The 16,620-nt window shown below is 42.6% G+C and overlaps 1 protein-coding gene across 3 annotated transcripts in view; it reads left to right on the top strand.

Moving 5' to 3' along the window:
• LOC126545335 (probable phospholipid-transporting ATPase IIB) overlaps positions 1-15,165 on the top strand; it is a 76,828-nt gene extending 61,663 nt beyond the window's left edge. For all 3 annotated transcript variants that reach the window (XM_050193143.3, XM_050193141.3, XM_072286020.1), the window contains 6 exons: positions 3,194-3,347; positions 3,511-3,642; positions 13,330-13,438; positions 13,562-13,619; positions 13,727-13,930; positions 14,648-15,165. In XM_050193143.3, the coding sequence (XP_050049100.1) occupies positions 3,194-3,347; positions 3,511-3,642; positions 13,330-13,438; positions 13,562-13,619; positions 13,727-13,930; positions 14,648-14,781 (791 nt within the window). In that variant the 3' untranslated portion in view covers positions 14,782-15,165. The remainder of the gene's footprint in view (positions 1-3,193; positions 3,348-3,510; positions 3,643-13,329; positions 13,439-13,561; positions 13,620-13,726; positions 13,931-14,647) is intronic.
• The last annotated feature ends 1,455 nt before the right edge of the window (positions 15,166-16,620 follow it).

Here is a 16,620-nt window from a genome sequence, read left to right as displayed (position 1 = left end):
TTTACAGCAGACAACAATATTTTTTTAGACTTGTCCCCTTTCGGCAGAGTCTTCCATTTGAACACCACGTAGGGCGGTAGCTTGCAACTATCTCCCATTTTGGACAACATTACGGTGACCTGCATTTTCTCATTTGCACTTGTCCTCATAGAAGCTTGCCTGGAGCCTTTCTGCTGCACTGTTAGTGCCAAGGGCATTTCCAGGTATGCTTGCGTTTAATCAGCATTGCCGATCTGGCCCAGCTTTAGGTTGAGACTTTCGCAGTGAAACCATGTGCCGTTGAAAGGCCACAAGCAGCTCTTTGTAGCTTTCTGGCAGCTTCTGTGATATCAACGTGCGCCAACGTAAAGAAAATCCTTCGCAGTGCATAAAACAAGACATCCAATGCTTAGTTGCCTTGAAGTCCGTTTGCGGAATGCCTTTTTTCCTAACAATCTCTCTTGCCTTTGCTTGCAGCAGCTCGACGTTGACAGCAAGGTGCACAGCTCCTTGCTCTTGAACAAAGTATGCCACGTCGAGTTCAACTTCAGGAAACAGTTCATTCTTCAACCCCTGGAAACTTCTTCTCAGGCCTCTGCACACAAAAGGGGGCTTCCTTTCACTTCCTCCAACTGCGACTGCTGCGCTCATTCATACCGAACTGCCACCCTGCAGCATACCTGCTGATGGTTTCGGCAGCAACAATGGCATTATTTTTTAAAAGTAGCCGAATACTGCTTTTGCGGACCTGACATCATGCAAAACGTGTCTATTGCAATGTCGGCGTGGCTGTTCCGAAGTCAGTATGGCTACAAAACTGACTGCTCATGGCGCAAGAACCTGACGATGTCAGCGCTGAGCAATACATAAACCGGAACTGCAAATTTTGACTGCAGGTAGTTGGGATATGCATATAGTACAGGGCAGAAACTTCATGTGATTAAATCTTCAAAGAAATCTCAGGCCATACGCAGGATTTTGGAGTAGTTTGCCAGGAGAAGGAGGCAACTAATCTTTTCATGGAACGCAACTTAAACTGAGCATGGCATAAAAGGAAGATAACTGAAATTACGCTTTACTTTAGCCAGCATGCAAAAAGGCTTTGTATTGTTTCAAATAAGTAGGCTTTCTGTAATTCGACTCTGGTTCGAATTTTCAGTTGATTGAATCCCGACTGAAAGACCTGGCCGGTGCCCATGCATTTCTATGGGCCCAAACTTTCGTTTTTGTGATCCTAAAATTGGCTCTTTGCCAGATAATTCAGAATCGACCAGTCAGCATGCACGCGCCTCATCTCAATAGGGACCCCGATAGCGACCTCTTTAGTCGCAGCGTCTGCCTCGGCGGAGCTTAGGGGACAGTCAATGCGCTGAACACACATCATCTCTCGTCGAAAGCGCCTAGTTTCGGCCAGTCCTAGGAACATTTTCAAGCAATAACCATAGCTCACAATGTCTTATTACGATATTTATCTGATTCTAGTGCGCATCTTTCTTCTTAAAGAAAATGGTCCTAAAATTGCCTGTGTGGTACAATCGGACGTGAACTCAAAACCGCATTTGCAGTGGTCGGATGCTTTACCAAATAATATGGATGTATTGCGGCAGAGCTGACTTTAAAAAAAATGTGTGGGGAAGTTCTCTTTAGAAAACCAGCCGCCACTGTGAAACAATTTTTCTTGCTATAGAATTGGGTGCGTGTTAAACTTTCTACATTGTTTTGGAGGTTTAATGCCATTCCTTTGCTGGTTTTCTACTTTGGACACATAGAAAGTGGGTACCCATCTGATTCGGGGGCATTTGGAATAAATAAATTAGCGTGTTTTGGCGTTTCTGCATGTTGTTTAACCCATAGAAGGTCAATATTAAGACGAAAGCCTTTCTAGGCTCATGGTGAAGTTGGTGTCAGCAGACTCGACTGCCGGAGTGTTTGCCAAAGCGTCATCACGCCATATGAAGACAGATTAAAGAATGAAAAATGATTGATAGTGACAGTTAGTGAATGATAACGTTATAATAGAGATTTCTAGAGGTTAATGACTAGTAATGACTAATAATGACTACTAATGACTCTGGAATGACCAATATGCTCAATGACGGCTTGTAAATTGATTAGAAGTGACTAAAATGACTACTACTGACTACAAAATGAACAATATGTCTAATGATGGCTTTTAATGACAATTGATTACAAATGACTAAAAATGCTCACTAGTGACCAGTAATGACTAAAAATGATTGAAATGACTTGTAATGACTTCTAATGACTATGATATGACCAACATGTCTAACGATGGCTTGTAATGACCACAATTGATTACATATTACTAAAAATGCTTAGTAATGAGCAGTAATGACTAAAAGAATGAAAAGAGGCAAAGAGGTGATATATGATGAGAGGAGGAAGAGTAGGCTTTTGCCATTCACCTCTTAAGAGAGGTCTTAAGAGACGCTGTATTTTTTTTCACCAAATGCAACCCCCTTGGGGCGATTTTTATTTATTGCAGACTTAAAACCTTCAGAGTGACCTATTGCAAAAAAAAATTTGCCGGAATTTTTTTAGAGTGACCATAAAGTAACAAAAAAATATTTTCTGAAGGTAAACATGCATTGTTCATTCATAAAGGCAGATAAGCTTGCATAAATACTAATAGTAAGAATAAAAAAAACTAGATACACTGTAATAGAAATATACTGATTCGGCATTTGGACAGTAGTCTGCATCGAAGGAATTGCCACTCGACTCACCTGCAGAAGAACAGCCAGCATGCACATCTATAGTGTAATTAAGCCATGCACGCAAGAAAACTCAAAATGTGAGAAAGCGTATTAATTTGCAATTTTTTGTAGTAGTATTTAAAAAAACAGGTGTTAGCAATTCGTCAGACTCTGCAGCCTAATAGTCGCAAGCTCTCTTTTGCTTGAATTTGAGTTGCACTAGTCTACCATGTTCTCTCTCTCTCTCTCTCTCTCTCTCTCTCTCTCTCTCTCTCTCTCTCCCCCCCCCCCCTTCTTGCCCTATTGAAAGAAATGTTGCAGTTTTTATTTCGTGCAAGGGTCTGGAATAATGGCTGTTGCTCATGGCTTCATTTTCTTGTTTTTTTGTTTTTTTTTTTTTTTTGGCTTGCAATGTCTGCTTTCTAAATGATGAATGTTAATCAGTGTGCTGAGATATTTGGGTGATTAGGATCTTTAAACTTTTGTCTTCTCTCCAGGGGACGGTGGCAATGATGTGAGCATGATTCAGGAGGCTGATGCAGGCATAGGCATTGTGGGTCGGGAGGGCAACCAAGCTTCCTTGGCGGCCGACTTTTCTGTCACCCAGTTTCATCACATTGCTCAACTGCTGCTTGTACATGGTCGCTACAGGTGTGTGCGCTCGGTTTTTTGTGAACCTCTAACCAGCTAACGGATTAGACAAATTTTAAGTTGTCAGTGCCTTCAAGTTCTGAGTGCCTGCCTAGGTAGTAGCATGAAAGCTCAGTGTTATGCAGTGTGAATGATGACTTGCACTTTACTGCCACCTTTCCAGCTACAAAAGGTCAGCTGCATTGAGCCAGTTTGTTATCCACCGAGGATTGATCATCTCAACAATGCAAGCAGTTTTCTCATCTGTGTTCTACTTTGCTTCTGTTGCACTGTACCAAGGGCTGTTAATGGTTGGGTGAGTCCATTTTTATTCAGCTGTTTCCTTTTAACTGCTACCTTGTATGATGGTATGCTTGAAGGTTAAATACTGGATTTATCAGGTTTAATATATATTTTTTTGCCATAAATTTATTCCTTTCCATTTGCCTTACAAGCTGAATAGCAATTTTGAGATGTTTTTTTAATTAGGCAGCCATATTTTAGTTAATTTTGTCTGCGTACTGGCAGGTCTAAAGCCCTGTTTAAAAAATCACCTTGCTGGCAGAAAGTAAGTGAAAATTTGCTTTCGTATTTCGAAAATAATTATGTACTTCCAGAGGAAGCCAAGTATCGTCTGCTCACGCTCAGCCGCGGCCGCCCACATAGGAATCAAACTTTGGCCACTCTGCTTATCGGTGACATAACCATCGGGTCTTGCTCATTTCGACTAATTTTGAACACTCGACTAGTCTCAAACCACACGAAACTTAAGGTCGGATCACACGCATGGTTGCCAGTGCTCGTCCCCTTCTGCAGGCTGCTCCTGGCTAGACGCATTGGCAGACATTGCTTCACATTTAGCTACAGTGCTCCAAAATTCGCAAGTTGAATGTGGCTGCTATCCACCGGTCAAGCTGGTGCAGGACAAAGCTGGTCCGCACCATGTAGCATGGCTAGACTGGAGCACATGAGCGTGAGCGTGCACTCCATCCTTGTCGTGCCTGAAGCAAATGCTACGCATATGCACTACAGTTGCATGTAGCTGCAGTCTGCTATGTAGTGTAGATACCGCAGGGTGCTGTGATGAGCTAGTTCACTGAGAACACTGCAGCACGCTGAGGACAACCTTGTTTGACACGGTATAAGCACCAAAATCAGAAATAGTGGCATTTACATGAACATCCAAAACCAAATTTGAACTGCGCGTCATGGTGACATTGAGCAGGTGCAGCATGGTGGGCATGCTTTGCTCCACCGTAGCCTTCGTAAAGTCATTGAGGAAGGAGTGGAAGCACTGTGTAAGATTTGTTTGATTCCCAATAACTCCACTTCTGCTGAATGCACTGAAGTATTTTTTGCGGCAAAGTATTTCTGAAATAGTGTATTTTAACTCCAAATGCATTTCTCAACTTAGATAAAATGTGGTTCAGGGCCCTCTTTAAAGGCCAACTGCAGTGAAATTGGGGGAGCTGAAACTGCAATTTCGTTATGACACACATGGTAGTTGGGGGGGGGGGGGGGGGGGGATTTCTTTACTACCTGAGGTTCTTTAACGTGTGCTCAGTGCATGTTATTGCATTTTGCCCCCATCGAAATGTGGCCGAATGAGGCAGTAGGCCTAGCTCACTGACAGTGGCAATGACGGCCGACGGCGCTTGCTATCTGGCCACATGCAGTTCATCACCATCATAGTGCACTTATTTTTCTTAACACGGTTAATGTAGGCTTAAATTAATTGGTTTTCTAGGTGTCGTTTGTGCGAATAGCAAACGAAATATAGGATACTTGCAAGCCAGCCAAGCAACCTCGCTTGGATGGTCGGTGTTTGCTTTCCATCTACGAAACGAAATGCAGTCAGATCATTGCTTGTGATCACGCCAATGGTTCAGTATTGAGCGCTGCTTTACAAAGTGCGCAAATTTGGCATTTTTTTCTATTGAGCACTACTTCATGTGAAAAACAAACTGTAGCCAATTGCCATGTCGCCGTGAGCGGCGATAGAAGCGGTCGCCTCGGCTGTGGGATGGGACTAGCGACGTGCCGGCCCTATGGCGATGCCAGCTGTGTAGTCCTGCGTAGTCTGAGCTAAACAGCCGCCAAATCTCTCCAATTCTGTACCAACTCTGTATATTTTATTTCGTGCACGGAAATTCATGAACACGTTTCGGCATGTTTATGACATGTGACCGTGCTGCCTGCGTATGTGAACGTGTGCTAGGCTATCTACACACCAGGTGGCTCAATTTCTAGAGCTGAAAATAAATTTGAATGAAACGTGTTTTAAGGTGAATCTGCAACTCGACCTATCCATCCAAGGCTCATCTTAATCTAGCTTTCCCACAGTGCAGTAAGAAATGGTATTGACACGCTATTAACGATCCTAGGTACCCTTGTTGGCTAATGCACGCAACACAAAATAACAGAGAAGCTTTACTGTTACAAAATGTTCGGCGCATAATCGATGATCTGGTATCAAAACCAACTTTCGCGTTTTAATGCAGTGGCCCATTGCTTGTGACGGTTTTAATCAACAGAAAATATGAAAACTTCAGTCCCTTGCATTTTTTGGCGGAACGGAACTTCGTGTAATGTGTTTCCTTCGTTGTAAAAGCATAGATAAGGACTGCACACATAAAACAAAACACACAATGTGAAACCCAGCAACTACTCAGGTAGGCACAGCAGCCAGCGGCGGCGGAGTGCCTACCATGTGAAAGTCATTTCCAATTACAGCGCCACTGCTTTTTCGTGTCGTAGCATCTTGGCGTAGATCTATACAGTCGAACCCGGCTATATCAAACTCGAAAAAAAAGAACGCTTATCAGTTCAATATAGAGCATAATTCGATATAAGCCTGCTAAAGAATTGGATGTCATAAAAGCACATACCATTTATAAAAATCACTTTATTGATGAAACTAGCTTAGTTTCGCATGAACTAGTCCTGTATTTCCTTCTGCTTGGGCAATTTCACTGCCTGCGACGCACGCAAATCTCCACATTGTCTGAGGAGTCGGAGCGGCTGAGGCTGCAACCTTCCACCTTCGCACAGAGCACCGAACTGGTGCGAGCGCACCAGTCACCTTGAAGGATGTGGGCAAAGGACCGCCGTTGCTTTCCTCACTGTGCCCACTTTCACTTGTGCTTGGTATGATGTCGGCAATGTAGTCTTCGTTTTCGGGCTCTCCTGTGGTTGTGACACCATCATCTGCACTCGCGAACTCGTCGACCGCCGATTCGTCAACGGCTTCCGGAAATTCTGACAGCTCGCTCCAAACTTCAGCAACACCAGCAACGGCTTCATCGCACTCATCAGAATTAAGTCATCACCGGGCATGCGGAAGCTGGCACATCTGAAGCAATTTCAGGTGAAGCACTTGTACACGGCCATGCGTACGCTCCAGGTGCCACGGGCACTGGTTCGTTAGTTTGTTCGATTTTGCCCTAATCTCCTCCTTATTCTTCAAGATTGTGCTGAGAGTGCTCCTCGGAATCTTGCACGCTGCGGGGACATCCGACTTCTCACCGCATTCAACCCGATTTACGATTTCAAGCTTCACGGCAAAAGGCGAATTCTGCTGCTTTATCATGGCAACACTGCAGGAGAAGGCCCACAAGGCGCAAACGCAATGAACCAGAAAAGCAGCGAAAGAACTCGCACTTGCGCCACCTTGCATGACAAGGGCACAAGAGCCTCTGACTGGCTGTCTGAGCAAGTGCTGCAGACGGGCCAGGATAATTTTTTGCAGGGGGGTGTCGATGGATCACCCGACGCAGTGCGGTCACGGTAGGGAGAGTGGTTAGATGGAACCGCGCCACCAGGTTTTCTTGCCACCGCGAGGGAGAGCCAACTTCTGGGGTCACGTTTCAACCCCTTGACGCTCGATATATTGAGAGTCGCTGCTATTTTTGTTTGATTTCAGCGTAATTTTTGCTATATATATATATATATATATATATATATATATATATATATATATTCATTGTAACTATACCGTGTTCAGAAATTGTTCAATATACAGAATAATTCGATGTAAATGGGTTTGACTGTACTACTCATAACCATAGTTGGCCTTTAACTGTTTACCTACTGCATTACTTCCGAAAAAAAGAAAAAAGAAATTCAGTGCACTGAACTTTTTGAAGTGCCCAAAGGAAGCTGCACACCGAGGCAAGTCTGGTGATCTATTCAAATGAATCACTCTTATTTCTAGAAAACACGAAAAAAAAAATTTTTCACCAAGAGAGTGTGCTCTATTGCACAACCTGCTGTTAGTATTTGGAACATTGTTGAAGGAGCTACAGAAACATCACAATTTCCATGTCCTTGCTTTTGTGCAGAGCTCTAGGCTGTCATCTGTGACACTATTATGCTGCAAGACTTGTCTTCACATGGTGTACCTCCAGATATATAGCATGTAGCGCCATTTCATAGCCTTAGGACTACATTCACGTTTCCTTTGTGTGTTTTTACTTGTCCTTTTCTGATCTTTTTGAGCACATGAAGCTGCATATTGCAGGATTTTGGCATTTAAGTGTGAGGAGTATACCTGCAGAAGTGACCAGCAAGACTACATGCTCTTAAGTTGTCCGACTCATTCAGACAACTTGCACCAATAGTGACATAAGTTTCCTTGTTGCCAGCATAAAAAGCACTTTCAAGTCAGATTTCCATATCTTGTTCGATATATGAACCATCCATGTTTACAACTATGATTTAAAAAAAAAACGTGGAACTACTGAACTGGTTCTTGGCATGGGAGGTGGGCACTTTTTAGTGTGGACGAGTTTAACTCATTTTTGGGAGCAGAAATGAGAATTGAGTGTATAAACTCAGCTCTTTACAGGAGGTAATGTGTTGAAAGAAATAGAGCCCACTAGATAACCCTTTACCGGAGCATCTCTTCTTCATCCCATTTTTCAATGCTGCTTTCCTCTAAATGTCTCGCCAACTAGGTCTGATTAATACCTATATTGGAGCTCTCTTTTCTCTTTTATAGCGACAACTGTTAAGGGCTCACTCACCTTATCATCTTGATGTCCACCGATGTGCGGTGGCAACTGTCACACGAATACCAAAGTACTTTTGAATAAGTTTATAAAGAAATTGTTCTTAAATTGCAGCTTTCGGCCATATTACAAAGCAGTGATGCTACAGTAAAGAATAATATGGTGCCTGGAGAGCACAGTTGCCCAATGGAAGCTACTGTGATTGGCTGACATGCTATGATTGGCAGATGCCATGCTCTGCAGTTTATCCATCAGTGTTTAGTCCAGACCACACGTACATGTGAAAAAGACATACAGAGGCAAAAAAGTGGACAGGACAAACGTTGGACTAGCGCTCATCCTTTTCACTTTTTCATTTCCGTGTCTTTTCTTTTCCTGGTTTCCTGTTCATTTGCAAGCTTATCCATAAATGTCCTTCAATTCGGACTCAAAGAGGAGACACTGATACACGACGAAAAACAACTATCACACACCGGAAGTTCGGCACTAACTGAGTAAAAGCCAGCATATGGACATGATACAATTAAAAAACTATTTGTGCACATGACACTCTTACATTAACTTTTCTATAGCATGTTCACTCTGCGAGCGCAATACATGCCATAGTCCTGATCAGTGCTCGATTGACAGACTTAGTCACAGACTTAGTCACGGTTACAGGAAAACTGCAACAGTGGGGCTTCTATGCTGTCGTCCATGCAGTTCCATGGGAAGTTGTTGAATGTCAGCAAATAGCCTATTAGCAGTGCCATGCACAGTATGTGATATAGCCTCCGCAGGGCTTCCAGCTAAGGCTTGTCTCCCGCCCCACTGCTTAGGGCAGCAAGATAGCCGGTCATGGACACCAGCACTGCTTAAGGACTTCCACAGCCACTTCAGCAGCAGGAAAGTAGGCTGTGGACGCCAACTCAGCCCAGGAACATCAGTGACCTGAGCACTTCAATATGAGCGCATCCTCATATATCTTCCGCAGGGCTTTCAGCTCAGGCTTGTCACCCACCCAACTGCTTCGGGCATCAAGATAGCCAGTCATGGACACCAGCACGGCCTAAGGACTTAAGGCCGCTTCAGCAGCAGGACTGTAGGCCACGGACACCAACACGACCCAGCAACATCAGTGGCCTGAGCAGCAGTGGGACAGCATGCTGTGGACACGTTCATGGCCTCAACTACCCATACACATCATCCACCAAGAACCTTGGGTGGTAGAAGCACATTGGCCATTGAACTGCCTCTCGATGTCCCAGCATCCGTAATCACTGGATCCCATAGCACTAGCAGCTCGGCGGCAACTGTGAGCGCATAGATTTAATTGCGCTAAACATGTGGCTCAGTTGCTTAAAGTAGGGGTGGGCAAATATTCCAAGTTTCGAATATAAATTGAATATTGCATGCTATTTCTACTTAAAAAGGGGCTATGTTCGGTATTTTGGAATATTTGAACTGGCCAAATGTTTTGCAACAACTGACAGTTAAAGTCTTGTTACTGTTCTCTGTCTGCTAAACCAAGTATCACAAATTATCGCAAGCGAGATAATGACAAAAGACTTCAAAGCAATGCCAAAAAAGAAAAATCAGTAATGCAAGCTTTGTTTTTGGTTTTGTGACAGAAGCCTATATGTCAACCTGTGATTTTTGCTTGTAGTCTGTCATTTGGTGTTTTTGGCAGTCCAGTCAAGTAGCAGTGTTGTCTTTTACACTTCAACCAGTGGTGTCTTCTTGCAGTGGGTCCTTATATGTACTTGTGTTTATGGCACACAAGTCCTTCAGCAGCCTTTTCTTTTTTTCCACAACTTTTGATCTATTTTCGGCAACCATTTATTTTGCAATTTTGGAAAACTTGTCATAGAGCCGCATTCTTGGAATGTTTCTTTGAAACCGAGCTCTGAAGTTGGTAAGAGGCTATCTGTGCTGTTCTTTTAATGACAATTAATCATCTTGTGTTTAAAGCTGATCCTTTGTTTCTGATACTTAGCTGTCTTCCTTGCATTAGTCAGTACAGGTGTGGTACCCAATTACAGGCACTGATCGATAATTCACTCTCGACGGGGACCGCCGAAAAGTCCCCAAGTAATCGTGAGTCTGAAATTACGGATTCACCTGAACATAAGCAACATTATTCCACAAATGGCAAAAAAATATGTGCCATATTCTCAGATTGTCCCTTTCGAGGACATTTTCAATTTCGCATGGCTAGTGCAAGGCACATCTACGTCTACAAGCAACGGCATTCTTGGCACAGTTCCAAGCACGCTACATTATCACACTGTGGAAATCTTGCCGCCCATTTACGTGTCTGGTGCTAGTCACTCGAAATATTGAAATATTAAAGTACGCATCTTCGAAAGTGATCGTCCAAGACTATGGCCAAAGTTAGTCAGCGTGTTGCTGCTTGCATGTACACTTGCCCTTGCCCCAGATATTCCGTGTCCACGATTTTCTAGCAGTGTCCTTTATGCAACTTCTTTTCACTCTATTCACACTTCGTCAGTGGTCCGCACATGTTATCAATGGGAGCAGCCAGCCATGAACGGGTGATAAGAGCGGCATAGAATCAAATGGAAGGCATCGCTACGAAATCGCAGCTCATATCTCAACTATTGTAATGCTGTTGCTACAGACAGACAAAAGTACAGTCTGAATTCTTATCGGCGGCTGCTAGATCGACTAAGTTTCGCTATTTTCGGTTTTCAGGAGGCTGCGGGAACACATCAAAACAAAAATATCGCTATTTCTGCTAGACTAGGTGGCCAAATTGGCACACAGTCGGGCAGTCGGAGTCCGAATTATCGCACTATACACTGCAAGATGTCCGAAATTTCGGTCATCCTTATACATTAAGTCTATGGCGCTAGTGCCGGTGTCACAGAGCTGTCCGAATAATCAAGAATGTCCGAATTATCGATTTGGGACTCTATAGTGAAATAAATATTCCTGCTGTAAATATATGCATCTGTGTATGACTATTCTATACTACCATTCATCTTTGTGTTCTAAAAAAATGACATTCTTCCACCTCTACTTTAAAGAGACACTAAAGTGAAAAATGATTTCTTCTGCATCATTAAATTACTGTTCTACAACACCAAAAACACCACTCTTACAACGATAAGACGTTTGGTAAACCAGAAAAAGTGCAAAAACGAAATACGAGTGGCGACGCCTACTTAAGCACCTGGGGGCTGTGACGTCTTCGATTTTGATGGCATCTTCTAGGGCCTACTAATTATATATAGCGGTACAGATTGACTACATTGTGTTCTAAAGGAACCAAATATTACACATGGCAAGTTTCGGGAACCTTTATTCAGCCAACGCGGCCCAAATGCGAAAACATACTTTGGAATCCCTGACGTCACGCTGACGTACCGGTGCTGGTGTTTCGGCACAAAATTCAAATACTGATACTTGGACCTTCGTTTTCTCATCTAATAATCAAACAATTTTTTTTTTTAAATGACTGCCTGCAGGGTTCTCAAACAATGCTCCATTAGTCTAAACTGATTTATTGTTTCGTTTTAGTGTCCCTTTAAAGCCTTCTTCATCCATCAAGCATTCATAGCACCAAGAAATTCAAAACTCCATTGCACTGTCATGTCCGCTCAAGAAGCAAAAGGCAGGGTAGATGAAAGACGAAAGAGAAGGAAGATGAAAACATGTCTCTCTCAACTTCTCCATGTCTCCAGAAACGAAGACAACTTGCAGTTCCAGTACTTGAAAGGAGCATCCTGTGCACATCTGAAAATGATCTCTACAACCGACACCGCGTGAAACCGTGCAATACTTACTGTGCATAATATTGCACCAGCTATCATGTCACTACTTTGCATTATGTCAGGTGGAACTGCAATTTCTTTTTTTTTTCTTTTTTTTTTTCTTTTTTTCCTTTGATGGCACTGACAGTTTCCCACATGCTGTTTCCTCCAGCACTGCTAGTTCCGTTTGCATATGCAGCACATTTCTTGTGGGGAGATCTTTGCTTTTACCCTTTGACTACCACTCAGAAACTGACCCTCGCACATCCCCTGCCACTCCCGAGTATACTCGTTTTCTGTATACAGCGCACTCACTGCACCTACAGCAGCAAGTAGGAACAAAAAGGCCACTGCGTTTTTGTGCAATCTATGGAGAGGTCGTATAAACAAAAAACTTGTAAGCTAAATTGATGACAGTGAGTACAGTGCATATCTCATGGCTGTCTCACTTATACTCGGCAAGGCAGCCATGGAAAACTTGTTTGGCAGATCTGTTCGAACTTTCACAGACTAAAAGATTCATTATTGTTGACGAAACCTGAAACGGAAGAAAGCAAGGATGAAGATTGCCTCAATGTAGTGTGAAATGTTCACTGAACCAATGCACAAGAAAACCCAGCAGGTGCTGAAGAATAGTCGAAAATATACTGACCAGTGAAAGCGTGAAGTTACACAGCTTAGCTGTTTTGTGTGTCTTAATTGGGGGAGTTGGCTTACTCCTATATCTTGCAAATGTTTTCTGAAAATTCTAATATCTACAGAATTTTCTTATTTGACCATATTAGCTATGGATATACTGATTATATATATATATATATATATATATATATATATATATATATATATATATATATATATATATATATATATATATGGTTCAGACTTTATATTTGCCTGAACTACTAAAAAGCGACGCTTGCTATGGGTAAAAAAGAAGGGCCTTTGCACAACATGTATGTAGGTTTTAAATATAACTGTCTTGTTGTGTGCTAATGAGGAAAGTGCAAACCACCAGATAAAGTTAACCAGGTGCCCCAGCTTAGCTGTGCAACTTGAAATGTGTTGGCGAATGGGGTTCATGCCCAGCAAGAAAGGCAAGAGGATTCAGCACCCTAGAAGAGGAGTATTGTCCAAAGTGTCAATCTTGCAAACTTTTAGAGTAAGGGCAGCTCGCGGGACATTTGGTCATTCACAGAACATTTTTATAATTAGTGTTAATCTTATTTTTAATTATTTCAGGTATGCCACCGTGTACACAATGTTTCCTGTTTTTTCACTGGTTCTGGACCAAGATGTGGAACCAAAAATAGCCCTCACTTACCCTGAGCTCTACAAGGAACTTTCAAAGGTACTTTATCCTCCTTTTGCAGATTGCTTGATATATTGTGCACTGTTCATATGTTATTGCACTTAGGTGAGTGATTACAGAATGGTTTGTGTTTAAAAGCTGTGCCACCTTCTTCTTCTACAGGGGCGATCCCTGTCTTTCAAGACATTCTTCATATGGGTGTTAATCAGCATTTACCAAGGTAATCTACTCTACGGTTACTCAAGCTGCACAGTCTTTCTTGGATAACATTTTTTCTTTTGTTCATTATGACTGAATTGACCAGACTTTACTTTTTTTTTTTTGCAGGTGGCATTATTATGTATGGAGCACTGTTGCTCTTTGAAGATGAGTTTATTCATATTGTTTCCATCAGTTTTACATCTTTGATTTTGACGGAGCTCCTGATGGTTGCCTTGACAATACGCACTTGGCACTGGCTAATGATTGCTGCTGAAATGCTTAGCCTCGGCATATATGTCGCTTCACTTTTTGCTCTCAACGAGTTTTTTGGTAAGTTCAAGCAGTGCTGTTTGTTTCCATTTATATTGCGAACTTGACACTTATGCACATTCTTGCACGTGCAGTAGTAGTTTGTTCACAAGCACAGCATGCACAAAGGTGTATTACCCCTTCAGTCAAAAATTATGGTGGACTGCTGATCAATGTGTCAGAGTTAAAAAATTTTATTCCAAGGCGCTGCAGACTCCATAGAAGAAAAGTCAAGGTAGTAGGATGATGCTATGTACATTTTCTAGTCAGTACGCATAATTACAGAGTAATTAAATATCAATATGGTGCACAGTCATGTTTTTTTTTTAATTAGTAACAACTGTTACAAGAAAGGAAAAAAAGGTTATCTTGCAATCGCTAACAGAATGCAGCATGTCGAACATCCCGTCAAATATGGCAGTACTTTAACTATAGCGGTTGTGTGTAGTAACACTAAGCCCGCTGAACTGAAACCCCCTGCTACTCTGAGTTTACAGGGGGTTCTTCCTTGCCACCGCTGGCCGAAACTCGCAGAAACAAATTGTTTACAGAAATGTGTGCACCGCAACTGAAGGGGTTATATTTCGCAAACGTGGAGTTTGTAGAGGACAATCTCGGTAGCTCCGCTTTATGTGCTTTGCATTCCTTCATTACCATTTAAGTAAGCCTTGTCCTGTCTACCTTGTTTTTGTTTTCATTGGTGTGTTAATATATGAAGATCCTTTCTTTTTTTTTTAGATACCCAGTTTATTCAAACCCCTGCATTCTTGTGGAAAGTTACAGTGATCACGTTGGTGAGCTGTTTGCCACTCTACATTCTCAAGTACCTTCATCGGAAAGTTGCGCCGTCAATCTACTCGAAACTCACATGACACAATTGCTGCAGACTCTGTGTGCATGTGAAGTGCTCTGCATTCAGAATAATTCTGGGTATTGCAATTTTGTGTGCTCTTATCTTTTTTTCTTTTTCTTTGCTGGCATGTCTGGCCTTATTTAATAGTTATGTCGACTGCAGTGATGGTTTTACCCAGTAAGGTATAGCTGGGAGGAATTATGATTGCGAAATTTAACCGTATGAGGTTGTGTTAAGTTATTGATGTCACTCTAATTATTGTTGTTTTTCTGCATTTTTTTATTCTTGCTGTCGTATTGGGACAGCGTTGAAGTAATCTAGTAAAAACAAATATTGACTGTTGCTTGCAAAACGGTTAAGGTGCACCAGCGTGTGTTGGTTAATAAAGATTGAATTGCAAGTGTTTGATGTCTGTACAGCTTTTATGTGCAAGTTTTCTAGCTTTTGTATTGTCGGCCCGGGCATGTGGAGTATGTATGAATGCTGTAGCTTCGTCTGATGCTGTATGCAAAGTTTATGTAGGGGACTACATTACAAGGCCACCCACCAGGTTTCGGCATTGAAAACAAACAATTCTGGTGCATAGGTCATGTCTGATGCTTTGTTCAAAGTTTATACAGGGGACTACTATTAGAGGGCTGGCCAACAAATTTTGGCATTGAAAACAAACAGTTGCAGTGCGTAGAGCATGCTATGACAATCGTGTGTGCAAAATATTAACACTTATGTACACTGCAAATACAGCTGAACATTTAAATGAAAGCCCACTCACCCTTAGTTCCAGGGAAGCCAGTTTACTCTCCAGAAATAGATGTTAAAAAATGTAGGTTTCACCTGCCTAGTTACAGGTTCCGTTTGCCATGCACAAGTAGACAGGAGCAGCAAACAAGGGAAATTGTCATAAAAGGCAGAATGTGCAAAACCGTCACTGGAACTGCACTGCACAAAATTTAAATACTAGGAGAGAGAGAAAGAAGACGATGCTTGTGACGTAAACGTGCTCAAGGAGAGGTGTTGACGTGATGGGGGCTGCTCTCCCTGATGTAATAAAAACACTTTGTTTAGAAGGGCCTTGAGCCACCTACAAAAGGGGGAGAAAAAAAAGGCAAGCACCTGTTCTCGTCGCTTTATGATTTAATTGGTCATGAAGGGTCCCCTCACTGGGCTCTATCGGAAATTTTGTTTATACACTGGAGGTTGTAAAGTGCCACCAGGATGCTTTCTAATGCAACCATTTTTCAAATTCATTCAGTTCGTAGAAATTGAACTGTCTCATTGCCATGCTGCCACGAGGCAAGGTTCAGTGCCAAAGACTCGCTCTTCTTTTGCCTCGACTAGCATCCATAAATGACTTTCCTTCTCTCCATTCTTCCATACAGAGCCAAGGGACTACGTCACGTTTACGTCTCAAGTCCTGCCTCCATTTTGTTCCCTTTCTTCTTTTTAATGCAAAAGCATCAAATGGCCCATTAGTGAAAAAGCCAGCGTCTGTAGCAGCGAAACGGCACCTAAATCCCATTGGCTGCTATGCTTCGTCAGGTGTGCACCTCAGTGAAGCAGAGCGGGCGAAACGGAACACCTGCTGCAGTGGTAGCGCACCAGATGTTGCGTAAGGGGAGAGGGCATTGCCGTGACGCCACGTCACCAGCGCGCCTCGATGAAGCAGCTAAGGCAACATGACGCTGCGCGCCTGCCGGCCTTGGTGGCCACTGCTGCTTGCTCAGTCTCTCGTTGTGCAGGACATCAGTGGCATGCGGCGTCCTTGATTTCTCAGCAATATCGTCCAAATGAGTCAAGTCTACAGCCAGCATGCTAACATAGAAACTGTACAACAAAAAATATAACCCGCACCAATTTA

The sequence above is a fragment of the Dermacentor andersoni genome, chromosome 1 (assembly GCF_023375885.2).
Source record: "Dermacentor andersoni chromosome 1, qqDerAnde1_hic_scaffold, whole genome shotgun sequence".
In the NCBI taxonomy this organism is placed as follows: Eukaryota; Metazoa; Arthropoda; class Arachnida; order Ixodida; family Ixodidae; genus Dermacentor; species Dermacentor andersoni.
The sequence above is the reverse complement of the archived record's forward strand: the minus strand, read 5'-3'. Positions and strand labels throughout refer to the sequence as shown.